This window comes from Macaca mulatta, chromosome 14, assembly GCF_049350105.2.
Source record: "Macaca mulatta isolate MMU2019108-1 chromosome 14, T2T-MMU8v2.0, whole genome shotgun sequence".
In the NCBI taxonomy this organism is placed as follows: Eukaryota; Metazoa; Chordata; class Mammalia; order Primates; family Cercopithecidae; genus Macaca; species Macaca mulatta.
This window is the reverse complement of record NC_133419.1, coordinates 130,236,793-130,263,703: the sequence shown is the minus strand read 5'-3', so window position 1 is coordinate 130,263,703 and position 26,911 is coordinate 130,236,793. Positions and strand designations below refer to the sequence as shown.

General features: G+C 42.5%; 1 protein-coding gene across 7 annotated transcripts in view; it reads left to right on the top strand.

The window, feature by feature from the left end:
- PRDM10 (PR/SET domain 10) overlaps nucleotides 1-26,911 on the top strand; it is a 101,011-nt gene that overhangs the window by 38,807 nt on the left and 35,293 nt on the right. For 6 of the 7 annotated variants that reach the window (XR_013404429.1, XR_013404428.1, XR_013404427.1 and 3 more), the window contains exons 2-8: nucleotides 671-857; nucleotides 4,182-4,346; nucleotides 6,514-6,573; nucleotides 16,489-16,714; nucleotides 17,874-18,115; nucleotides 19,925-20,128; nucleotides 25,203-25,275. Coding sequence is in view for 4 of the 7 variants with exons in the window: in XM_077964678.1 (XP_077820804.1) it covers nucleotides 789-857; nucleotides 4,182-4,346; nucleotides 6,514-6,573; nucleotides 16,489-16,714; nucleotides 17,874-18,115; nucleotides 19,925-20,128; nucleotides 25,203-25,275 (1,039 nt within the window). In the remaining 3 variants the exon portion in view is untranslated. Of the gene's footprint in view, nucleotides 1-670; nucleotides 858-4,181; nucleotides 4,347-6,513; nucleotides 6,574-15,376; nucleotides 16,715-17,873; nucleotides 18,116-19,924; nucleotides 20,129-25,202; nucleotides 25,276-26,911 lie in introns of those variants that run through there. The other variant, XM_077964679.1, reaches the window with a different exon arrangement.

Here is a 26,911-nt window from a genome sequence, read left to right as displayed (position 1 = left end):
CATAGCAAGCATGCAATACATTATATTATTATATTTTTAAATTTCTTTTTATTAAATAGAGATGGAGTCTCGCCATGTTGACCAGGCTGGTCTCAAACTCCCTGCCTCAAGTGATCCTCCTATCTTGGCCTCTCAAAGAGCTGGGATTGGCCGAGAGTGGTGGCTCATGCAGGTAATACCAGCACTTTGGGAGACCAAGGCAGGTGGATCACTTGAGCTCAGGAGTTTGAGACCAGCCTGGCCAACATGGTGAAAACAGATCTCTACTAAAAATACAAAAAATTAGCTAGGCATGGTTGCTCATGCCCATAGTCCAAGCTACTCGGGAGGCTGAGGCAGGAGAATCACTTAAACCTGGGAGGCGGAGGTTGCAGTGAACCTAGATCGTGCCACTGCACTCCAGCCTGGGCAGCAGATTGAGACTCCATCTCAAAAACAAAACAACTCCCCCCACACCCCCCCAAAAAAAACCCAAAGAGCTGCAATTACAGGTGTGAGTCACTGTACCTGGCCTATATTATTATCACAAATAATATCTTCATTTTTACGTTTTTTGCCCAGGTGTGTTGCTTTATGACAAATCTCTCTTTTACTCTTTGTGGTTGAAATGGTAATCTATTGAAATGTATTTATCTACTGAAAGTCTTGGTTCCTTTCTGTGTTTTCTCAGGCTCACTGCAGACAGACCTTTCTGTCCTTCATGAACACACGTGTGGTAGACAGATGACTGTCCTGCACCCCGTGCTGCTCTAGGTGTGCCAGACGTGGAGCTGTCCAGTTGGGAGAAGATGGATTCCAAAGATGAAAGCTCGCACGTGTGGCCGACGTCTGCAGAGCACGAACAGAATGCTGCACAGGTGAAGACTGCTCTTTTCCAGCTTGGTATTGAGAGGTTTTCAGCTGGACACAGTTTGCTGACTATCTAGTAGTGATTGGTTGGGAGGAGCCAACATGAAGAACTCGTACCCAGGGAATAGGGACTGTTTTGGCACCTTGAATGCTCCATCGACGTGGCTCACTGTGAGTTAGGAGAGCTAGACCACCACCTATAGGCTTCTCTGCATTGTCTGCAATTGACTGTCATTGTCTGTTTTACTACCCTGTTTTATTTATGTTATTGGTGCTGAAAACCTCAAACTATAGTTTGTTTCTTTTATGTTATCCGTAGGAGTTTGGTCCTTTGTGTGTAATGAGTACAAGTATGTATTTAAAGTGAGTGGCCTTTTCTTTTCTTTTTGAATTCAGAATATAAACCTCTAAGTGAAAGTTGTTCCATTATGAGTCAGCCACTTTAGAGGTTAGTCACTTGATCAAATGCTGCTGTCATCCTTTCAGATTGCTGCTAGAACCAACCACGTTATTCTGACTGTTCTTAGTGACGGCAAATCTCTGCATTTTTGGTGTGGAATTGAATTTTGGGATGATTAGCAGTCATATGGAGCCATGTTTTATATGTGACCAAAGCATAAAACTTAATTTTTAAACATTATAGTAAACATACAAATTTAATGTTTCATTAAATTGCATAACCATAGTACCATATCAAAATCAAGAAGTTACACTGAAACATTTAAGTATGCAGATTCTATTTAATTTAAGCAATATAATAAATATACAATCAATAAAATTGGTCATCTGGTATGATTAAAAAGTCTCGGTATGGGCCAAAGATGGTGGTTCATGCCTTTCCCAGCAGTTTGGGAGGCCAAGGCAGCAGGATCAATTCAGGCCAGGAGTTCAAGACCAGCCTGGGCAACAAAGTGAGGCCCTGACTCTACAAAAAAAAAAAAAAAAAAATTTGCTGGACATGGTGGTGCATGCCTATAGTGGTGCAGTCATGTCTCCAGGAGGTGGAGGCTGCAGTGAACCATGACTGCACCACTACGCTCTAGCCTGGGTGACAGAATGAGACCCTGTCTCTAAAAATAAAAATAAATGAAGTCTTAGTCTGATTACTTAAAAAAGTTCCACCGATGTTTTCAGCAGAGTATATGAGAATTCTGTTTTATTTCTCCTGGAAATCATTTTGAGGTCACTTCCATGCAGCTATGTATTTTGGTATATTTTATTATAAACAAAATTGTAGTTCATTAAAAAGCAAAACAAGGCCGGGCGCGGTGGCTCAAGCCTGTAATCCCAGCACTTTGGGAGGCCGAGACGGGCGGATCACGAGGTCAGGAGATCGAGACCATCCTGGCTAACACCGTGAAACCCCGTCTCTACTAAAAATACAAAAAACTAGCCGGGCGAGGTGGCGGGCGCCTGTAGTCCCAGCTACTCCGGAGGCTGAGGCAGGAGAATAGCCTAAACCCGGGAGGCGGAGCTTGCAGTGAGCTGAGATCCGGCCACTGCACTCCAGCCCGGGCTACAGAGCAAGACTCCGTCTCAAAAAAAAAAAAAAAAAAAAAAAGCAAAACAAAAGAAAATCTAGTTGTGACACTGTATGACCAGGGCCCTGCCTGTGGGTAACCAGATAGTAGATAGCCAAGGTCAGGGTCCCTGTGGCACTCCTTCCTCCCAATTGGTTCTTCCGCCAGCTGGGAATTCTGATGTAATGAGTGCTGAAGACCAAGCGGAAAAGCTTGGATAACTTGTCTGGAGGAAACATGTTTTCCCTTCTTAAGCACTGAAACTAGTTCAAGGCTTTGATGTTAATGAACAAATCTAAAGTCACAAAATTGTCTTATAGCAATTAAGCCTGCTCAAATATGAGCCTAATTTTTCCAATAGACAAACTTTATCTTCCCAGACAAATCAAATTTATGTAGAAGCCAGACTAATCGTTTAGTGTAGAGGTAGAAGTTTGTTGTATTTCTGTGGTGTTTGATTACATTTTGTCTCTTAGGTTTCCTTCTGGGGATTAAATTAGTTTATATTATCTTTGGGATCTACAATCCTTCACTAGAGAAAACTGACATAAAAAAGTTAGGCCCAAAGCCAAGGCAGTATAAGAGCAAGGATTCCACCCTAAGAGTCCTGACTTCGATAGCAACACATAAATTATTTCTCTCCCAAATGTGTGCTTTGGCCATCTGCTTCCAGACCTTCAATATCAGGCATCAGGCCATGTGCCAAGCTCAGGCCTTCAAGAATTCAATCCTCCAAAGCTGACCACTCAGAAAATATTTTACAAAACTTGATTTCTGCTTTAGTTCCTTAGGTCTTGGGAGAAAATTATTTACCCTGGTGACAGCTGAAATAGTTGTCCAGAACGCCTTAAAAGTACTTTATTAGAATTTTCTGTGTCTTCATCTACCTGGCAAGGAAGAGTTCTATTCCATTCAATGATTCAGCAAGCATTTACTGATATACCTCCAGTATGTGCTTTGTGTATGAAACAACTTTCAGGAAAGAAAGTGACTTTAGTTTAGTTTGGTTTGGTTTGGTTTGGTTTGGTTTGGTTTGGTTCAGTTTGGTTTGGTTTAGTTTAGTTTAGTTTTGAGACGGAGTTTCACTCTTCTCACCCAGTCTGGAGTGCAGTGGCGTGATCTCGGCTCACTACAACCTCTGCCTCCTGGATTCAAGCAATTCTCCTGTCTCAGCCTCCCGAGTAGCTGGGATTACAGGTGCCCCCCACCATGCCCAGCTAATTTTTGTATTTTTTTTAGTAGAGAGAGGGTTTCACCATGTTGGCCAGGCTGGTCCTGAACTCCTGACCTCAGGTAATCCACACACCTCAGCTTCCCAAAGTGCTGGGATTACAGGTGTGAGCCACCACATCTGGCCAAAAGTGACCTTATTTTAATGTGTCTGCTGAAAGACACTATTAGTTATAAAATAGAATTCTTATGATGTGTTGAGAGCAATTGGCTTTTGAGTCTTGACATATTTTTTCACACCACAGAGTAATTTGTGTGTTTTATTCTGGTAGTGTTGTCAAGCAGGAATCTGCAGTGTTGTTTCCAGGATCAATTAACCACATCCTTATTACTCCCCAAAAGAGTTATCTGCATTGGACATTTGAGGCAAAGGGGAATTTAAGTCGGTTGCCTAACAGTTAGCAGTAAATCAATGACAGAGTCCTCGGATCCTTCCCTAGTCATCAGCTCAGTGTAGATGAAGGTGTATCCGTCCCCATTCTCCTTTCATTGGGGATATTTTAGAATCCCAGGTGTGCTTGTTGATCTCTTACCTTCGTGAGACTGATTTTGTTCTTCGTCCTTGCCGCCTTTTTATGCCAGGTGCACTTTGTTCCGGACACTGGAACGGTGGCTCAGATCGTCTATGCTGATGACCAGGTTCGCCCACCCCAGCAGGTGGTGTACACGGCAGATGGTGCCTCCTACACATCAGTGGATGGTCCAGAGCACACGCTGGTGTACATCCACCCAGTGGAAGCCGCGCAGGCATGTGAAGGATTATTTGTTTATAATTTGTTGATTAACTAATTAACCGATTACTTGTGTTTACCTTCTGTCAGTCATTGTGCTAGCTACTGGTGATGCAGAACGTATTCAGATAAGATTTGTGCTCTCAGCTGGGCGCGGTGGCTCATGCCTGTAATCCCAGCACTTTGGGAGGCTGAGGTGGGTGAATCACAAGGTCAGGAGTTCAAGACCAGCCTGGGCAAGATAGTGAAACCCTGTCTCTCCTAAAAATACAAAAAAGTAGCCAGGCATGGTGGTGGGCACCTATAATCCCAGCTACTCGGGAGGCTGAGGCAGAGAATTGCTTGAACCTGGGAGGCAGAGGTTGCAGTGAGCCGAGATCATGCCACCGCACTCTGGCCTAAGTGAGAGAGCGAGACTCTGTCTCCAAAAAAGAGAAAAGATCTATGTTCTCAAGGAGCTTGTAACCAGCTTGGCAGAGGAAGATGTGATTTACTTCTCGACACTAAATGCAGTAAGAAGAGCATGGGTTCGTATATAGCTCTTCTCTCTAGTTGACTAGGTTATGAATTTGTTATTATTCCTAAGTATCGAGAACCAGGCTCTGTGAAAACATACAGATTATTTCAGCTAAATGTGTAAGAAAGGGTCCTGCTAAGCTTATTAGCTACCACTTCTTAATAACTTACTGATTTGCAAGGCTGTACTAGAAGCAAAGATGTTTACTGGTAAAAGCTGTACAATTATAGCTGCTTTTATTTTATTTGTTGCCAGTGACTTGCAGTGTAGCTTCCAAATGAGTGACACCAATATTTCCCAACATATAAATGTTAATTTACATTGTTAGCACTTTACAATGTATAAAGTACTTTGAGATGTGTATCTTTAACATCTAAATTCCATGCTTTTATAGTAGCATCTTGGTAATAAAAATTTGTCCTCATTTGATATTAATAAAGAGGCTCAGATCATTCCCAAAAAGAAATGAGGCCGGCCTAATCAGTGCCTTTCAAATCTACGTAAGTATGAAATCACTGAAGACTTAGTGGTACTTTTGGAATACCCCTGCCTATATTAAAATAAGATTAGTTTATGTAAGAATGTCCTGTGACCAACTTTTAGTTTATTACAAAGTTACTAAATGTCTGAATTTGGATAATTTTTATTTTATTTACTTATTTTTTATTTTTTTGAGACAGAGTCTTGCTCTGTTTCCTAGGCTGGAGTGCAGTGGCACAATCTCAGCTCATTGCAACCTCTACCTCCCTGGTTCAAGTGATTCTCCTGTCTCAGCCTCCCAAGCAACTGGGATTACAGGCACCCACCACCATAACCAGCTAATTTTTGTATTTTTAGTAGAGATGGGTTTTCGCCGTTTTGGCCAGGCTGGTCTTGAACTCCTGACCTCAGGCGATCTGCCTGCCTCAGCCTCCCAAAGTGCTGGGATTACAGGCGTGAGTCACCATGCCCAGCTAGATTTTTAGAAACTTTAGAAGAAAGGACATTTTGACATTTTTCTGGATTAGAGATAGTAACCATGGTGCCCTGGCTACAATAGTTTCAAAGAATTTTCTCTACTTAGCTTTGCTGCATCATGACCCAACTTAGTTTATGATGATGATTTTTTAAAAAATTATGACTTTATTGACTATCCAAAAAAGAACTCATGGAACATTAAGTTCAATTTACTTTCCTTCTACTTCTCTTCTGATAATAAACATGCACTTACATTTGAAAGAGCTGTAATCCTTGGGAATGTAATCCTCTTCTGGATGCCTGTCTATCCCCATCCATTTTCATTTAATCACAAGGCTACACTGTGAGCAGTGTTATGTGTGAACCTATGAACCCTTGTTCACATCATGTCTCTTTTGTTTTCACGAGATGCCTTTTTAATTAACTGTGACATTCAGCCCCAAGAGAGGCTTTGCTTAGGAGTAAAATTGTGAAGTATGTTAGCCATTGGGATGGTTAGCTTCTACAATCTCTTTGGAGCCATCTGAATGAAAGGCTTTAGCTAAATTTAAGATTACTATCTTTATTTTCTGTATTAATGAAAGATTATTACTAGCTAAAATGGGAGTTAGCTTTTCTAAAAATTGGTGCTTAGCAGTGGGATAATTTTTCTGTGTAGGCAGGCTATCCAAAGAGCTACTGCTAATTGTTTGTTTGTTTGTTTGTTTAGACTCTGTTTACAGACCCAGGCCAGGTAGCTTATGTCCAACAGGATGCTACAGCTCAGCAGGTAATGAATTGTCTTTTCTTGTTTGGGGATAACACTGTGAATGCCACTGTGCCTGGAATGCCCCCATCCCTTCACACTGCACCATCTCTGGATGTTTGTTTCTTATGTACTAAGAATGTTCTCCAGCTCCTTTAATGAAAACAAAGCAAAATGTAACATAATATTAACATATTTCAATAAGTATATACTGGAATGATCTGGTAATAGAAAGTGATTTGTCAGAGAAATTTTTAAAAATAAGCATATAAACAGGGTGTTGGTTCAAGAACCAAGGAATAATCATGAGGTTTAAAAGTATCTCCCTTTTTGGAAATTGATATAGCTTTTGTGCTTGCTCTATTTTTAAACACTGAAAAAAAAATTCTTGCTTAAATTACATATAAATGTGGTTCCAATTTTCCTTGTGCCAGCTTCTAAAAAGTTGAGTTCTTCTTGGTTTTCTTTTAAAACATTTCTTTCCCATTACCTTCATTCTTCATATATCCTACTTGGCTTTGATGACTTCCTCCTTATTTTTTGCAAGAATGTGAAAGTGATAAAGAAGGTGTGGGAGCAGCTGGGCACAGAGGCTCCTGCCTGTAATCCCAGCACTTTCGGAGGCTGAGGTGGGAGAATCATTTGAGACCAGACTGGGCAATAGAGAGAGACCCCATCTCTGCAAAATTTGAAAAATTAGCCAGATGTGGTGGTGTACACCTGTGGTTCCAGCTACTTGGGAGGCTAAGGTGGGAGGATCCCTTAAACCCAGAAGTCTGAGGCTGCAGTGAGCTTTGATTACACTACTGCACTCCAGCCTGGGTGGCAGAGTAAGACCCTGTCTCAAAAAATAAACAAGCAAAAACCAAATAGGTTTACTTTCATGTCAGGTAGTGTGACTGTAATTTGTCTGTATTACTGAGTGCCATGACTGATTAATAATTAAATTATTCTCATTAAGAAGCACTTTCTGGCCAGGTGTGGTGGCTCACATGTGTAATCCCAGCACTTTTGGAGACTGAGGCAGGTGGATCACTTGAGGTCAGGAGTTCAAGACCAGCTTGGCCAACATGGTGAAACCCCGTCTCTAGTAAAAACACAAAAAACTTAGCCGGGCATGGTGGCAGGCGCCTGTAATCCCAGTTAATTTGGGAGGCTGAGGCACAAGAATCACTTCAACCTGGGAGGTGGAGGTTGCAGTGAGCCAAGATTATGCCACTGCACTCCAGCCTGGGCGATAGAGCAAGACTCCATCTCAAAAAAAAAGAAAAAAATTAATTAATTAATTAATTAATTAAAATTTAAAAGAAGAAGCACTTTCTGCTTTTTTATTTCTTGGTAGAAGATTTGTATGCTTCTGTTTTAAAATTTAGAAAATGAACACTAGTTGTATTAATATCGTCTGAAATATAGAGAGGACTGTTAGGAACCTTTGTTATATAAGTTGGGGTTAAATTCATTCGTGACTGGCAGTGAATGGCAATGTAGTGGGGGTCTTCGAACTTAAATGAGAACTGTTATTTATTTTAATAATTTTTTGTAATAATTAGGTATATTCTTGACCCAAACCTCATTTCTGTAGTTATTGATTCCAACAGGATGCTACATTGATTCCATCAAGCAAGCAATTGAATATACACACACACACACACACACACACACACACACACACACACATATATATATGGATATACTATTAGATATATTCTTCATTTATTATTTTACATGTAGATTATTTCCTTTTTTTTCTTATTTTGCTACTATAAAGAACGCTGTCATGGATATCATATCAGATTATTTCCTTAGGATAAATGCCCCAAAGCAAAATGGTAGAGACAGAAGATATTTGTATTTTAAGTTAAGAACCAAGCTTTTTGTAAAAGTGGAAAAAGATACAAATATAAAAACCAAACCAATGAAATAAAAACCCAGAATTCTAAATTTGAATTGGAATATGAATATGGACTTGTAATATGTTTTCTCTTAAAAAACATGTTTTCTGACCAGGCACCTGTAATTCCAGCACTTTGGGAGGCTGAGGCAGGCAGATCACTTGAGGCCAGGAGTTCGAGACCAGCCTGGGCAACATGGCAAAACCCTGTCTCTACAAGAAATACAGAAATTACGTGGGTGTAGTTGCTCATGCCTGTAATCCCAGCTACTCTGGAGGTTGAGTCGGGAGAATCACTTGAACCTGGGAGGCAGAGGTTGCATTGAGCTGAGATTGCACCACTGTACTCCAGCCTGGGTGACCGAGCAAGACTCTGTCTCAAAAAAAAAAACCAAAAAACAGGCTGGGCGTGGTGGCTTACGCCCATAATCCCAGCACTTTGGGAAGCCGAGGCAGGTGGATCACCAGAGGTCAGGAGTTCGAGACCACCCTGGCCGATATGGCAAAACCCCGTCTCTACTAAAAATGCAAAAATTAGCTGGGCATGGTGCCTCATGCCTGTAGTCCCAGCTACTTGGGAGGCTGAGGCAGGAGAATTGCTTGAACCCAGGAGGTAGAGGTTGCAGTAAGCTGACGTCATACCACTGTACTTCAGCCTGGGTGACAGAGTGAGACTCTGTCTGAAAAACAAAAGAAAACAAAAAGCAAAAAAAAGCAAAAATCCCGTTTTTCTAGTTCTGGCCATTGAAGTAGTTTAGATACGATGATCAACCCACTAGCAGTGAGTATCCCTAATGCTGCCATGTGTTCTCTTAAATACAATTCACCAGCAAAAGAAATTAGGGCTTTTTGGAGAAATGGCAGATTCTAGCTCTGAGGCAGGGAATGCACCGATGAACTTGGAGCATTTTGTCTTCTCAGAATGCAGGGTTACTATTAAAAACTTCTGGTTTCCTATGGCAAGAACTTGAAGGGGCCAAAATGGGTCAAATTGACCTGTAAAAAAGGATAACATCTACAATAGATTGAAGTACCTAAATATACGTAAGGTCCACAAGTTCATAGTGATACTAAAAGGAGTTATTGGATTGGTCACTTTTTGAGAATGCTAGAATTTACCATATTATTCTAAAAACTGGCAAATGGAGAAAAAGAATCCTGCCTTTCTCCTTGAAGGTACCCGGGTAACCAATTACTTGAGGAGGGAAATTTCTTTACAGAAGCATTCCTACTAATAAATAAAGATGGGATGATTGACTTAGAATATCACCATTTTGCAGCCCCTAATGACATACGGACCTAGGCAATGATTGTCAATGGTAGCCTGAAACCATCAGGAAAAAGCTGATGAGGAATGGTATAATGGATAGATCCAAGTGATAATATCACCAACAGAGAGACAGCCATTCATGATATGCCTCCTGGTATTGTGTACTTCCTATTGTATTATATCACATATGAAGCATTCTTCCCAAAAAATCAAACTGGAATCTGATTAAATATCTAGATTCAAGCGTGGTAGACAAAATGGAACAAATGAAAAGATACACACAAATGCAGTCAGCAGAACCCAGTCTGTGGGAGATTCTCTAGGACAAATGGTTTAGCTTCTTTTCCAAATAAATTGCAAGGGAAAAGAGGAAGGGGGAGCTTATGTATTAAAGGAGACTTCAGAGGCATATCAGTCAGATGCAATATATGGACCTTGTTTGGATCCTGATTTGAACAAGCCAACTGTAAAAAAATATATGGGGCAATTGGGGAAATCGTAACACTAAGTCAATATTTGATAGTACTAAGAAATGACAGCTGGGGCTGGGCGCAGTGGCTCACGCCTGTAATCCCAGCACTTTGGGAGGCCTAGGTGGGTGGATCACGAGGTCAGGAGATCGAGACCATCCTGGCCAACATAGTGAAACCCTCTCTCTACTAAAAATATGTAAATTAGCTGGACATGGTAGCACGTGCCTGTAATTCCAGCTACTTGGGAGGCCGAGGCAGGAGAATCGCTTGAACCGGGGAGCTGGAGGTTGCAGTGAGCCGAGATCACATCACTATACTGCAACCTGGCGACAGAGCAAGACTCCGTCAAAAAAAAAAAAAAAAAAACACACACACACATGCAGAAATGACGGCTGGGTACAGTGGATCATGCCTGTAATCCCAGTACTTTGGGAAGCCGAGGCAGGTGGATCACCTGAGGTCAGGAGTTTGAGACCAGCCTGGCCAACATGGTGAAACCCCATCTTAACTAAAAATACAATAATTAGTTGGGTGTGGTGGTGGGTACCTGTAATCCTAGCTACTTGGGAGGCTGAGGCAGGAGAATCACTTGAACCTGGGAGGCGGAGGTTGCAGTGACAGTGAGCCGAGATCGTGCCATTGCACTCCAGCCTGAGCGATAAGAGTGAGACTCCGTCTCAAAAAAAAAAAAAAAAAAGACTAATTTTTTTAGGTATGATAAGATATGCAATCTAAAAGTCATTTTATTGTACTCAACTATTTACAGATGAAAACGTATAATGTCTTGGTTTTGCTTCTAAGTAATCCAATGGGGAGAAAGTAGGTAGATTAATTGAAATAAGATTGGCCGTGAATTGGCGGCCAGGGACGGTGAATCACATCTATAATACTGGCACTTTGGGATCCCTGAGACAGGAGGACCACTTGAGCCCAGGAGTTAAAGACCAGCCTAGGCAACATAGTGAAGACCCTTGTCTCTATAAAAACTAAAAAAAAATTAGCCAGGCATGGTGGCATGTATGTGTAATCCCAGCTACTCGGGAGGCTGAGGTGGGAAGAGCACTTGAGCCTTGGAGGTTGAGGCTGCAGTGAGCGGTGATTAAGCCACTCGGCACTCCAGACAGACATATTTTATCTCAAAAAAAAAAAAAAAAAAAAGTTGATTGGCCATGAATTGATAATTGTTGAGCTGAGTTATGGATACATGAGGTTTATTATACTATTCTATTTGATATTTGTGTGAAATTATTTTGATAATTGATTTTCTAAATTGCTTTTCAGACACTGAAAATGTTTGTATTCCCACCAACAAAATACTGTCCAAGAGTGCCCCATTTCCACACACTCTTGCCACACTGAGTATCTGCATTCTTTTCAAATTTTGCCCATCTGATAGGCAGATTTGTGTTGTTTTATTATTGAGGGATAGTTTTAATAAAAGGCTTCGTTGCCATTTGCACTTCAAAGGGCTCTTCATCTTTCCCCATCTCCAGAAACAATCTGCCTGTTTCATGTTGTGCTCAGAAGGAAAGTTGTGCTCAGCTCCACACACCCTGACATTACAAGACAGTGGAACTATTGGCTTGGCATCTCTCTCCATTGCAGTTTCCTTTCAGCCAGCACAGTTGTTATTTCTGGTTATAACACCTCAGCGGTTGTCGGTGTATCTGGTGACCTGGATAAATTCTGGATAGAAAGTTAGATTGAGAGTTTAACACAGATGATGGTTTTTTTTTTGTTTTTTTTTTGGTTTTTGTTTTCTTCTTAGGTAAAAGGTTCCTGTTATATTTTCAGTTGTTTTTAGTGAGGGCAAAACGTGCTTGAAGCATTTTTCACGTACGCATTCCCTTGGCCTTAAGAAAGGCATCAGTGGTCTCCAGGCATAGTCTCCCCATTGTTTTTGAAAATGAACATGTGTGACTCCCCACACACTGAGAGGAAAATATGCTGCCCTGATAATTGGTCTCAGTAGGAATCAAGAAGCATTCTGTTGTGTGTGCTGCTGTCCAGCGTAGTCGTTTCATGTTTCACTTCTCAGATAAATTGCATCCTGAAATGCATTATGTCCTTTCAGAAATAATTACAGAGAGTGGTATTAAGTGGGAAGGAGAAAGTATACCATAAGTTTATAGATTCTTTTTCCTTTTACTGTATTTTATTGTACATGACAAAATGCACAAGATTAAAATGGTTTTGCTTCGTACTCTCTTCCTCTAAGTGAAACACACACACACTGCTTGCCAACCTACTGCCTGGCGGTGACCTCAGGAGCATGTGTGGTTACCTTGTTGCCCAGGTATTCAAAGCGTGGGTGATGTTTACCTCTTCTGCTGCCCTCCTTGAATGGACTGAATTCCCTAGGACCATTGTCATGTACTGGAAAAAGCAGTGCAGAGTCAGAATTTAAACTTCATCTCTGCCACTTAGGAGGGTTGTAACATCACCTGACCTCAAAGGAATTCAAATACGTGCCCAGCATCAGTAAACACCAGCTGAATTTGAATTTGTGATTCATTAAATTTGTAATGCATGCCGGTTGTATGTTAAGGTCTGTGTTGTCTAGAAGTATACAGTTCTTACCTAGAAATGATAGTCACTAGCTCTTTCCATTCCTTTTCAACAGTAGTTTGCATGTTTCTGGTAAATATCCAAACTCTGCTTTTAACGTTAGCCCTCTAAGATGATGCTGGAGTGTTTAAGCATTTCCTTTTGCCACAGTCTGTTAGGAGAGAGGTCCAGCACGGGGAAGAGAAGGTTGGTTTTATCTTGATGTCAGCTTTCTCAGCAGTGGCAAGAAGCCAGTCACCTTGCCAAACCAGAGTCCTTCTGACAGCATCTGTTGGGGCAAAATACATTGCGGTTTCACTAGAATAACTGAATTGCTGAATTCATTCTTTCAGGTTGGGTCTGCAGAGCGGATTTATGAGGAGTAGAGGTGCATATATGCTTTGGCTTGTTCAATGTATGGTAACATTTATCACTAACCCTGGCATAATGCTTAAGCACTTAGGACAAGGGGCAATATTGTAAGCTGTGCTCTGAGACAGGGAGCAGGAATACAGTCACTTCCTCGAAGGTTCTATGGAGGAGGTCGAGGGGGAGGTGGCTACAGCAGCTGCACCGCTAGAAGTTCCCTGTGGAGTCCTCAGCCTCACAGGGCATTTTATGTTGTTTTTACTGAAGCTGAGGCAGATGCGTCTTCCAGAATTTTGGCCTCCCACGTAAAACTTTCTAAAAGACCCTGAGTCGCAGAAGTGGAATGTCATGCAAAAGTTAAATGAGCATGTGTTAAGCGTGCGGATGCAGTTTGAGATAGCCGATTTGATCTGCTTTCTGGAGCCCGAGCGTTTCAAATGTTGGGCAATGCTCTTACACTGCCACTGCAGGTCAGGCCCTCAATAAACACACTCAGTACCGTTTCTTTAGAGTTCTTTTTATTATTTGAGACGGGGCCTTGCTCTGTCACCCAGGCTGGAGTGCACTGGCACCATCACAGATCACTGCAGCCTCGACCTACTGGGCTCAAACGATTCTCCCACGTCAGTCTCCTGAGTCGCTGGGATCACGGGCACATGCCACCACTGCCCAGCTAAATTTTGTATTTTTTGTAGAGACAGGGTTTCACCATGTTGCCTAGGCTGGTCTCGAACTCCTGGGCTCAAGCAATCCTCCTGCCTCAGCCTCCCAGAGTGCTGGGATTACAGGCATGAGCCATCACGCCTGGCCTCTTTTTTTTTTTTTTTTTTTTTTGAGATGGAGTTTTGCTCTTGTCGCCCAGGCTGGAGTGCAATGGCGTGATCTCGCACTGCAACTTCCGCCTCCTGGGTTCAAGTGATTCTCCTGCCTCAGCCTCCCGAGTAGCTGGGATTACAGGTGCCCGCTACCATGCCCAGCTAATTTTTTTTTGTATTTTTAGTAGAGATGGGGTTTCACCATGTTGACCAGGCTGGTCTCGAAACCCTGACCTCAGGTGATCTGCCCACCTTGGCCTCCCAAAGTGCTGGGATTACAGGCATGAGCCACCATGCCCAGCCATGCCCTGCCTCTTTTTAGAGTTTGATAAGTTCTTCGATTCAGATGCACTGCAGGAAAAGGATGTTTCTGTGAATAGCCACAAAGACTTCCTCTAGATGCCTGAAGGGATTGATGTCATTTCCCAAAAGGCCAAATATATTTCAACAAATTAATCTTCATTGAATACCTACTTTATGCTCAGCAATCTTTTAAATTTGAGGAGAAAGTATATGATACCATCATGGTCCTTAAAGAACTTAGGATAACAATGATTGATACTAAGCACTTACTAAATGCTATATACTCTGCTACTGACCTTATATACATATTGTTTCACTTAGTACTTACAGAACCTGAGGCATGTATTACTGTGTCCATTTTACAGACAAAGAAACTGAGGTTCAGAGAACTATAGTAACTTGCTAAGTGGCGGGGCAAGGATTTTACTCTAAATGCCTGACTCCAAAGCCCATAGTCTACTTCCCTGAGGTGCAGTTGGAGAGGCAAGATGGACTCATGTGAAAACGCATACTTATCACCAAAATAGATGGTGTCTGGCAATGGATGCAAAGCTGTAGGGATAGTTAATGTGTGAGATGTCTGGATCTAGAGTCTAAAGATCTTGGCAGACGGGAAGAACAGATAAAAGTAGTGAAATGAAATTTACTGGAGATAAATGCAAAATCCCCCATTTAAGTAAAAATCAGCTCTTGAAGTCCTGAGGAGGGGAAAAATGGTTTAATAGCATTCTATGTAGGGAAAAAAGGACTTAGGAATTTTAGTTACCTGCAGGTTCAAGATGGGTCTGTAGTAGAACAATGTGGCCAGCGTAAACACTAATGCACCCTGATGTTGTATTAATAAAAATATGGAATCCACTGCAAAATAAATGAGGACAACAAGATGATCAGGGAGCTGGGAGTTTGGTCATTTGAGAAATGACTGAATGAATTAGGGGTTTTTGGCCTTCAGATATTTGATTCTTGTGGCAGAAGGGTTACACTTATTCTACCGACCTCCAGAGGAAAGTCCTGGGCCCCGACCAAAGCGTGGAAGATCTGGGCTCCACAGAAAATGTCATAGAACTATTCCAGAATGATTCAGGCTGCCTGGTGAGGTCATGAAGTGTGGAAGCAGACGCTGAGTGCTGTTGTAAGAGGGATTCTATGGCTCCAAGGGCTGCAGGAGTTCAGAGCAGAGGAGACTCAGGGAGGGCTGGAGGCATCAGAGGCGGTTCACTGGGAAACTGGAATGTGGTAGGATTTAGAAGGTTGCTGAGGAAAGAGTATTCTAGGTGAGGAAAACAACATATGAGATGAAGGGAGTGGCATCTTTAAAAGCTTCCTTTATTTATTGACTAGGACATGGCTTGAGTATGACCTTGTGCTAATTGGTCAGGAGGAGCAAGACTGAATAAAGGGATTCTAGGCCAGTGTATAATCCCATAACACTTAGATTGGAGGCAGGAGAACTTTTTCAGGTACCATTTTCTGCCAGGATATTTGATACGAGAGCATTAACCTAATACATGACCCAAGCTGTGTCTTATTTGCAGGAGACTGACTTCAGCATGATGAAACAAACAGGCATCTCATCTCTTTTATTCTTACTTAAAACCTCAGTCTGCCTGAGCTGTCGAAAAGGAGAGCTGTGAGCTATTGAACTTTGTTAACCATGTGTTGCACGACGTGTTGAGTTTTAAAAGACAAGTGGTTGAGGTTAGGTCAACTCATGTCCCCCCTCCACTGTGGTGGGACCACGCTGGAAAGGCAAGAGGGACCCCCCACCCCAGGTTTAGTTCAGATGTGGAAACCGATGGTGCCTCACATGTGCACACACCGAAACGGTCTGTTGCTCACCTATCTGAAGTCTCTGGGAGACAGGGCAGGCCCCTCAGGCAGAGTGAAACGGCCTGAATGAGCTGGCGGAGACCAGGTTTTCCTGAGTTTAAGGGGTGGGGTCAGTGCGCAGGTGGCCAGGGCCTTGCCAGTTTTGAATCTCCCCCGCTGCCAAAGGAGGGAGCACCTGAGCCTTCTTAGCAGCCTGCCCAGGTGTGGGACCGAAGGGGCAGAGGGAGGGCGGGGGTTAAAGGCTGTGAGCAGTCAGGTCAAAAATGAAGCCAGCGCTTCCTCACAGCCTGTGGAGGGAAGTCATTTTTCCAGGGCCTGGAAGGAGCAGGTACGAAGACTAGATTCCACCCAGCGCTTGCGCCCTGTTTCTGCCAGCGGGCACCAGCGAACCGAAAGCAGGTGTCCATGTCTGCTTACTCTGTGCCTTCACCTTTTGCCCAGGCCTCATTGCCAGTGCATAACCAGGTGCTGCCTTCCATCGAGAGTGTGGATGGCTCCGACCCTTTGGCAACTCTGCAGACCCCTCTAGGCAGACTGGAGGCCAAAGAGGAAGAGGATGAGGATGAGGATGAGGACACTGAGGAAGATGAGGAAGAAGACGGAGAGGACACAGATCTGGATGACTGGGAGCCAGACCCGCCCCGGCCCTTCGACCCGCACGACTTATGTAAGTGTGGGCACTGGACTCCCCCAGGGAAGCTGTGTCTGTCTTGTGTGTGTGTGTGTGTGTGTGTCTGTGTTTGCCTGTGTGTGTGTGTGTGTGTGTGTGTCTGTGTTTGCCTGTGTGTGTGTGTGTGTGTGTGTGTGTGTGAACATAGCTCCCGTGAACCAGGTCCTTCTGTGTGCAGCCACTGTGCCACATTCTCTGCTTGCATCATCCCACCTGGCCTTCACTGCAGCCCTTTGAAGGGCTTTGAAGCCCTTTGAAGCCCTTCGTTTTCTGATTTTACTGATGAGTGAACTGAAGCTCAGAAGATTGGGAAACTCGCTCAGGGTCACATAGGGACGAAGGGGCATCAGGCAGCCGAGCCGAGGTCTCTCACACCAGAGCTTCAGCTACCAAACCACCATGGTAGATGTGCCCGATCCCGCGCTCTTCAGCCACTGCAGCTTTAGTACGTTTGCCTCGCTGCTTTGCCTCTTCCATGCTAGCCTTTTAAGAATGCCGTTCTATCCCAGGCGTGGGTGCCCTGCGTCTACTGCCTCCTTCCTGCCCTCCATGGCCCTACCATGAGGTGGGTAACTTTCCCAGGGCTGTGCCAACACTTTGAGGGTCAGGACTCCAGCTCAGGCAGTCTAGCCCCTCGGCAGCGGAAGTTTTATTGAGATTATTGGCATACGATAAAATTCACCTCTTTTGTCTCATCAGATAGTGCAACATTTAGCCTGATAAGCTCTTTTTACTCTTGTTGTAATTGATTTGTAAATGTGATTTGTAAATGTAGTGGCCACTATTCAAAGGCCTCTCCAGCAGAGAAGTCAGTCGTGGCCTGCTGGTTGTTTGTGGCAGGCATAAGCAAATTCTGTCTGATGTTAGAGGAGAATTACAGGATTTTTCCTGTAATCTCCGCACACTGCAACCTCTGCCACCCCGATTCAAGCGATTCTCCTGCCTCAGCCTCCCGAGTAGCTGGGACTACAGGTGTAGCTGGGACTACTGGTCTACCAGAGAGAGTGAATTACCATTGAACGGGTAGCACCATTAGGAGTTCATTGCATTTTGGCTTGAAAACGCAGATGGGGATTTTTCAGGTCAGAATTTTTTACCTCACATCAAGTTATACTGAGGAATTGGACTTTTCTTCAAGACTCTCTCTCTTTTGCAGGGTGTGAAGAGTGCAATAACGCGCATTCTTCAGTGTGCCCAAAGCATGGCCCCTTGCACCCGATCCCCAACCGGCCGGTGCTCACCCGTGCGAGGGCGAGCCTCCCCCTGGTGCTCTACATAGACAGGTTTCTGGGCGGCGTGTTCTCCAAGCGGCGCATCCCCAAACGCACCCAGTTCGGCCCCGTGGAGGGGCCTCTCGTCAGGGGCTCGGAGCTGAAAGACTGTTATATTCACCTCAAGGTAATTTATGCTTTATCACACCTCACTCCTGTTCTTCAGCCGTGTTTCAAGGAGCACTGCGTTGTCTGCTGAGTCTCTTATTCCTGTTCCTTAGCGGTTGTTCGCTAGTATTCTTCTTTCTGTCTTAATTTGGTTAAATGGAAACCCACTAATGAGATGGAGATTACAATTTTAGTCCCTGAAACCATTAGATGAGTTATTCTGAGGGGCTACAGTAGTTTTCTAGGGTTGCCATAGTAAAATACCACAGACTGGGAGGCTCAAACGACAGACATTTATTTTCTCACTGTTCTGGAAGCTGGAAGTTTGAGGTTAGTTTCCTCTGAGGCCTCTCTCCTTGGCTTGCAGAAAGCCACCTTGTCACTATGTCCTCACAGAGTCTTTCCTCGGTGCTTGTATGTGTATCCATGTCCTAATTGCCCCTTCTAATTTATTTATAATGTTTGTATTTTATTTTATTTATTTTTTGAGATGGAGTCTCGCTCTGTCACCAGGCTGAAGTGCAGTGGCACGATCTTGGCTCACTGCAACTTCTGCCACCTGGATTCAAGTGATTCTCCTGCCTCAGCCTCCCAAGTAGCTGGGACTACAGGTGCCTGCCACCAAGCCTAGCTAATTGTGGTACTTTTAGTAGAGACGGGGTTTCACCATGTTGGCCAGGATGGTCTCGATCTCTCGACCTCATGATCCACCCACCTCAGCCTCCCAAAGTGCTGGGATTACAGGCATGAGCCACCGCGCCTGGCTAATTTTTGTATTTTTTATGGAGACAGGTTGGTCTTGAACTCCTGAGCTCAAGTGATCCTCCTGCCTTGGGCTCTCAAAGTGCTAGGATTACAGGCCTGAGCCACCTCTCCTGGCCCATCTTCCCTTCTTATAAGGACCAGTCCTGTTTGGATTAAGGCCCACCCTAATGACCTCATTTTAACTTAAGTACCCTTTTAAAAGTCCTGTCCCCAAATGCAGTCACAGCCTGAGGTACTGGGTGTTAGGGCTTCAACGTGGATTTTGAGGAAGACACAGTTCAGCCCATAACAGGGGCTTGCTTGCTGTATTTAAAATAATTTTGACTGGAATGCAAAGAGAATTATGTAGGCTTAATGTAATCTGCTGTGTGCCCGTAATGTTTGCAAGAAACCCACTTTCCAGCTTTGAAACAGGTCTGACCTGTAGACTCTGGTTAAAGAATAGCTCCCTGTATGGTGAAGTATGTTTATAGTCATCTCTTTGCAGCTGACCCTTGTGTTTCTGTCCAGCCCTCTCTGCTCCTTGCTTCGTGTAACGGCTCCAGAGAACGAGGAAAGGGCAGTGGGAAGGGGTGAATATTTGGGATGCGTTTTTTGACAAGTAATCTGCTGTCGCGGGGAGGTTTTCTTTGTGTTCTCAAAACCTCCAAGCAAGAATATTACTTTGTAAAGAGAAATGCCTGTCCCTGGGCTGCCTATTATACATGAATGCAATGAAACCCCAAAAGGAGGCAAATTGTAATGAACTAGAGAGTATTTTGCTTGCATTTTCTGGCATATTTATAGCATTTGTGGTCATGTTTTGTGAAATATTAGCTAAAGCTACGCAATTAGATTAACTTTTAGATTGTGCCCGGTAATTTTCCTACAGTTGAGGCTGCAGAAAGTATCTTTTCCCTTTAACATTCGGCCAGTCATAGGTCTAGGATTTTTGCAGATACAAAGGGAAGAGCCAGGATGTATGGTTACTTTCAGGAGCAATACTTTGAGTATTGTGACATTATAAAATGTGTCTCATATTGAAGGTTTTGTTTTGTTTTTTGTGTGGCTTTTTTTCGTACAGGTTTCTCTTGATAAAGGGGACAGAAAAGACAGGGATTTACATGAGGACCTATGGTTTGAGTTGTCGGATGAGACGCTTTGTAACTGGATGATGTTTGTACGGCCAGCCCAGAATCACCTGGAGCAGAACCTGGTGGCTTACCAGTATGGCCACCATGTGTATTATACAACCATAAAAAATGTGGAGCCCAAGCAGGAACTGAAGGTACAGCGCTGCCAGACCCGTGCTGCTATTTGCTAGCAAGAGTGATTGTTTAGGGCTTTTTGCAAGTTTATTTCCCTAAAGTGGGTTTGTTTTTTTTTTTTAAAAAAAGTGATTTCCTGCTTATTCACATACTTATTGAGTAGCTACCATGTAGTATACACTGTCATAATCCTGCAAATAGGATGAAAAGTATAGACTTTTATGCTTATCAAAGGGCCTATGTGAGGCCGGGCATGGTGGCTCACGCCTGTAATCCCAGCACTTTGGGAGGCTGAGGCAGTTGGATCACTTCAGGTCTGGAGTTCAAGACTAGCCTGGTCAACATGGCAAAACCCCGTCTCTACTAAAAATACAAAAATTAGCCGAGCGTGGTGGCGGGTGCCTGTAATCCCAGCTACTCGTGAGGCTGAGGCAGGAGAATCGCTTGAACCAGGAGATTGTGCAGAGCCAATATGAAAGCATGAGGTCCGGGGTAAAGAGGTAGTTGTTTTGGGGAGTAGACCGGTACAGATGCTCCTCTAGCGATGATGAAGTTAGATCCCAATAAGCCCCATTGTGATTGAAAATATTGTAAACTGAAAATGTACTTAATACACTCAACCTACGAATATCATACCTCAGCCTGGACTGCCTGAAATGTAATCAGAACACTTGCATTAACCTACAGTTGGGCAAAATGATCTAACACAGTGCCTCTTTGATAATAAAGTGTTTACTATCTCATATAATGTATTGAACACTGAAAGTGAAAAGCAGAATGGCTGTACGGGCACTCGGGCGATTTCTACTGAGCGCGTCTCACTTTTGCAACATCGTAATGTCAAAAAATTGTAAGTCAAACCATTGACAGGAACGCGTCTGTATCTGTGACGAAGTGATTAAAGATGTGGGTTAACTTCATTTACACACTCCATAGTTGGGAAACAGATTTTTAGATGTATGGGCAAGATGTTTAGATGTATGAGCAAGATTTTTTTCTGTGTATGAATGTTTCACTCAAAGAATCCTGTGTGCTGACTTCTGATTTCAGAAATATATTTTTGAGTAATAACTATTGAAATTTATCTAAATAATAATTCTTGATGACATAACAAAATTTTGCTATGATTCTAAATGAAAATTCCTTTTTTAAAATAAAACTTATATTAAGAACATGCCAAAAGAGGGGATCAAAATACTCTTTAGCTTCCTGATATAAATGAAAAATGAAATGATCATGTAAGTCCACAAACACTGAATTGCACAGTGCCTGCATATGGTACAAATTAGAAATGGATACGTCTTTTGAGGGAGAAAGAATCCTGGATTTTGTTAAAAAGGTATGCAGAGCCTCTGTTTTTGAAACCATCAGCTAGAGAATCCATTAACCCTGAAGAAAACATGTAAAAGGAGATTTGTATCTCATACCATGTATCCCAATAAATTCCTGATTAGAAAAGAAACTGAGGTGAATATTTTTTAACTGTGAAGGGGAGATTTCCTCCTTGAAACCAGTAGATAGAACTATAAAGTTGGAGAGAAACAAATAAGAATATAATAGTTCAGTCTAATGAACAACCATAAAACAAATAAAAAGGAAACAACAGAATGGGGGAAATATTTGTAATACACATTAAAAAGTTCAACTTTGAAAACTGACAGACCTCACTACCCCCAGAGGGACAAATGAACAAATGTCAGGAGTTGACTATCTGGAGGAGGAAACAAATAGTAAAAAAAAAGTTTTAAAACAGAAAAAATAGCGAATGCATTCTGGGCTTAATACCTACATATGGGTTGATAGGTCCAGCAGATCACCATGGCACATGTTTACCTGTGTAACAAACCTGCACATCCTGCACATATACCCTGGAACTTTAAAAAGTCAAAAAAAATTTTCAACGTTAATAATTTAAAAAACCCTCAAAGTAACTATGAGCTACTATTTATGTTTAAATTAGCAAAAATAAATGGATACAGTACAATGAATGTGAATGTTTAAAAATAGGAATGTTAATTGTAGAATTGCATTTCATAAAACATTTCTGGAAGTATATAGCAAAAGTGTTCTTGGCTGGGTAAATCTAATCATTGAACATTAATCCGAGGAAATAGTTATAAAAAGAAGACAGTACTAGACTCTACTGTATTTTACTGACTCTAAGATACCAGTGACTTTAGGATACACTATTATTTTATGCATCATTAAGAAAAAAATGCTACCTATTATAGTGCTTTTTAAAAATAAAAAATGGTTAGAAGGAGCTATTTTAGACTTATTTTGACATAATTTTAAAATTATATCATACTTGTGCATTCATAAAAAGACACACTGAAGCCAAATAAATTGGTTGAGGTATAAACTGCTTTGTGTGCAGAGCCTGAATTCTTTTTCCTGCATCACTGTTTGACTTCATTGTGGATGTTGGAGCCTTTCTGTATGCTCTCATCTTCTGTGCCGTCGAGAGTGTGGATGCAGCTGCAGTATTTTATTTTATTTTATTTTATTTATTTTATTTTTTTATTTTTTTTTTTGAGACGGAGTCTCACGCTGTTGCCCAGGCTGGAGTGCAGTGGCGCGATCTCGGCTCACTGCAAGCTCCGCCTCCTGGGTTCACACCATTCTCCTGCCTCAGCCTCCTGAGTAGCTGGGACTACAGGCGCCCGCCACCGCGCCCGGCTAATTTTTTGTATTTTTAGTAGAGACGGGGTTTCACTGTGGTCTCGATCTCCTGACCTTGTGATCCGCCCGCCTCGGCCTCCCAAAGTGCTGGGATTACAGGCTTGAGCCACCGCGCCCAGCAATGCAGCTGCAATATTTTAAAAATAAGTGCTCTGCTGTTGCCCCTGGGATGTTGCCTCAAGCCACTGATCACCTTCCTGCAAGTTTTGATACTGTGCTTTCCCATTTGACTGAACTCATCTGTGCCTTTTTCCTCAATTGAATCACATATCCTTGGAAGTGGAGAGGTTTCGGATCAAGTCTGTAGGAAGTTTCTGACAGCTGATGCCTTACTGAGAAGCCCTGCAGGACGCACGCCAGCCTTGCATGGCTTTCAGATTTCTTGTGTTTGTTCTCAGGGAAATGACAGAGCTTTTTGGCCTTCGTTTGCATTGCTTGGCAAGTGTCCACTCATGAGGTGTCAGTGGGCTTATAACAGAATGAGGTGAGAACAGTACAAAGAGCTTGACCAGCTTTGTGCAGGAGCAGTGGGCAGGTAGCAAGAGCTCCATCGTGGCCATGACTGTAGAAGGCCCTAGAGTGTGAAACACATCCTGACTTCTGACCTGTGAAAATATTTAAAAATACACCTTGGAATTGATAGATTAGGGTAGGATTTATAATAGTAAAATGATAATCCATCTAAAAGTACAACTACAGGGGCATAGTTAGTTAAATTATAGAATACAGACTATGTAGTCTATTCCACAGTAAAAAACAAAGTGTCTTTATAAATATTTCCATATATATAAAATAATCCATAAAATTATATATGATTAATTCACTTGGTAATTGATATATTGAACTCTTACTGTGTTTGAGACCCTAGAAAACAGACTGGCTCCCTGTGTTCAGGGAACTTTTATTCTAGAGCAGAAATGCACAGAAAGATGTAAACAAGCAAATCATAACTCATGGGGTAAGTTCCATGAAGGAAACAGATGGTGCAGAAAGAGCAGGTAACAAGAAGGGACCGATTTTGATGTGATGGTTAGGGAAGGCCTTGCTGACGAGGCACTGCTGAGGCTGAGAACTATGGAATGGGGCCAGCACTACGGAGGGTTATGGCAGGGGTGAGGGTGAAACAGCAGGGCTGAATGCTTGGGGTGGTGAAGGACTTGGGCATGTTTGAGCAGCTGAAAGCAGGCCCTGTTGACTGAAGCGTGGGTCAGGGGGACTGACAAGGGCTGAGGTTGCTTTTCCAGGTTGGGGAGATTGTGGAGCCCTTTGGAGATTATCAAGTATTTCAGGTTTACTATGAGATGAGAAGCCATTGCCTGCATGACAAGATCTGATTGTGTGTTCTTTTTATTGATACATATTAGTTGTACATATTTTTGGGATACATGTGCTATTTTGATGCCTGTATATGATGTGTAATGATCCAACTGGGGTAACTGGGATTTGAGACCACTCTGGCTACTGTGTAGATTGCAGAGAAAAGGAGAGGACAGTCAGAAGGCCAAGTGATCATCCAGGCAAGAAATGGTCTTGACAGGCATCAGGGTGGCAAAAGTAGGGATGGAGAACACCTGAGGGAGCGGCAGTCCTTGCTAAAGGCATATGGAAGCAAGCAGAGAAATCAAAGGCACCTTTGGTTTCAAGTCTGAGCAGCTGGGTGGAAGGTATTCATCAAGATGGGGAAGATGGGTGGGGGCGTGAGTAGGAAAGCATTGAGAATTCCATTCTGGACATGCTAAGTTTCATCTGTTTGTGAGACATCCAAAACATCCAGTCAGACACACTCAGAGAGAACAGAGAAAGAGGGTCTGGGATGGAGATATTAATCTGGGAGTCATTAGCATAGAGTTGGTTGGAAATGAAAGTGGCCACCTGAAGTCAAAATAAGAAGGCCGTACACTCTAACTAAGCGTTGAGCCACACCAATATGTAGAAGTTAGGGAGAAAAAAAAGAGGCAAACAGAGTGATCAGAAGTAGCCAGTGGGTGGGCGGGAGAAGGTGGTTGCCTTTGAAGTTGTCATTGGTGACTCCAGTAAGGGGTGTTTGGTGGCAACCACTGTAACTACAACCCTGTAAAAACCGGTGTTTAAATATAGATAAGAAATCAGAGGAGGCTGTTTTATTTAGTTGAAGAGACTATGATTATAATTCCTGTGAAGTTATTCTAGTAACAGTAACTATTTTCTGAAAAAGAAAAAGAAAAAACAGGCAGTATGTCTTGGCAAATGAACTTCCTGACTGATCTGCTGGAAAGGTATTGCAAGGGGAGCTCACAGCGTGATCTTTTTTTCCTTTGTTAATGGGCTGTGGAAAAGCCTGAATTGTTTCCTGGAAGCAGGAGAAATAATGTAAGCATGCGAGGAACATCTGGTGATGTCCCCAGTTCTTGATGATATACTTGCTTCTTGCAGGTGTGGTATGCCGCGTCCTATGCTGAGTTCGTGAACCAGAAAATTCATGACATTTCTGAGGAAGAAAGGAAAGGTGGTTAGACGTTTATGTTTTACATTTTCTATATGAATTCTAAATTGTATATATCACATCTTTATGAAACCTCTAATTTTTTGTCTCAGTATATTTCAGAAACTATTCCAGTAGGTTTTTTGGAGACACACATCTCCATCTAATTCAGTGTCAAATTACAATGACGTTTACATTTCTTTCATGTGTGCTGGAAAATAATATTTAATATAATGAAAACTTCCAAATGCCAAATTAGAACCTAGATCAGAGGACGATTCCTATCCAGATTTTATCATCTCTGAGGATATACCAAGGCAGGCATTGGCTTTGTTTTTAATGCAAACGTCACTGAAGTATAATCTATATACAGAAAGCTGCACACATTGTAAGTATACAGCTTAAATTTTCACAAAGTGAACACACCCATGTAACCTGCCCCCAGATCAAGAAACAGAGCATTGCTGTGCCCCAGAAGTTTCTTTGTGCTGCCTTCTAATTCCTACTCACTCCTAAGTACTCTTTCCTGACTTCTAGTACCGCACAATAAGATATGCTTGTTATCGAACTGTGCGTAATAGAATTATGTGATATGTACCCTTTTGGTGCCTGGGCATCTTTTGCTCAACATGGTATTTGTGAGATTCATCCATGTTGGTGTATATAATTATAATTTATTTATTCTCGTTGTTGTTTGGTATTCTGGTATATGAATATAAAACAATTGATTTTTCCATTTTACTGTAGATTTGGTTGTGAAATGCAATTCTGACACTATCCAGAGTTAGGTCAAGTTTCACAGGCTCAGGGCAGTCAAGACTTCAGACACCAGCTGCAGGCTCTGGAGGTCCCAAGCCCCAGACCAACTAGCTACGAGTTAGGAGGTTCCCAGTACCTCCTCAGGTTTGATAATTCACAAGAATGACTCACAGAACTCGGAAAAGAGCTGTTCTTAACGATGGCCATTTTGTTACAATCCTTTATATTTATTATAATGTAAAAATCTATATATATAATATATTAAAATGTATGATTTTTATATATTAGGGCCAGTCAAATGAAGAGATGCATATGGTGAGGTCTGGGAAGCCCCAAAATGTCCTCAGGACATGCCACCCTCCTGGTACATTGATATATGATTCCCAACCGTAGAAGCTCACCCGAGCTTCAGTGTCCAGCATTTTTATTGAGACATCATGACACAGGCATAACTGATTCAATCATTGTCCGGGTGATCAAGCTTGACTGCCAGCTCCTCCTTCTCCTCCTCCTTCCATGAGGTCAGGCCAATAACCCCTGGCTCAAAGCCCCACATCTCCAATTACATGGTTGAGCTTTCCTGCATGGCCTGTCCCTGCTCTGAAGCATCTCATTAGAATACATTTGGGTATGTTTGTGGGGTGGGACACCATGAATAACAAAGACACTCCTATTACTCAGGAAATTCCAGTGACTTAAAGGTTACCAACTAGGGAAAAAGACCAGGCAGATTCTTTATTAAACAATAAGATTGTTTCTTGATTTTGGCTATTTTGAAGAGTGCTGCTGCGAGCATTCTGACATGTCTTTTAGTGAACCTATGTGCACATTTCTGTTGGGTATGTGTCTAGGCGTGGAGTTGCTGGGTCATGGAGTATGCCTATATTCAACTTAGGGGGTG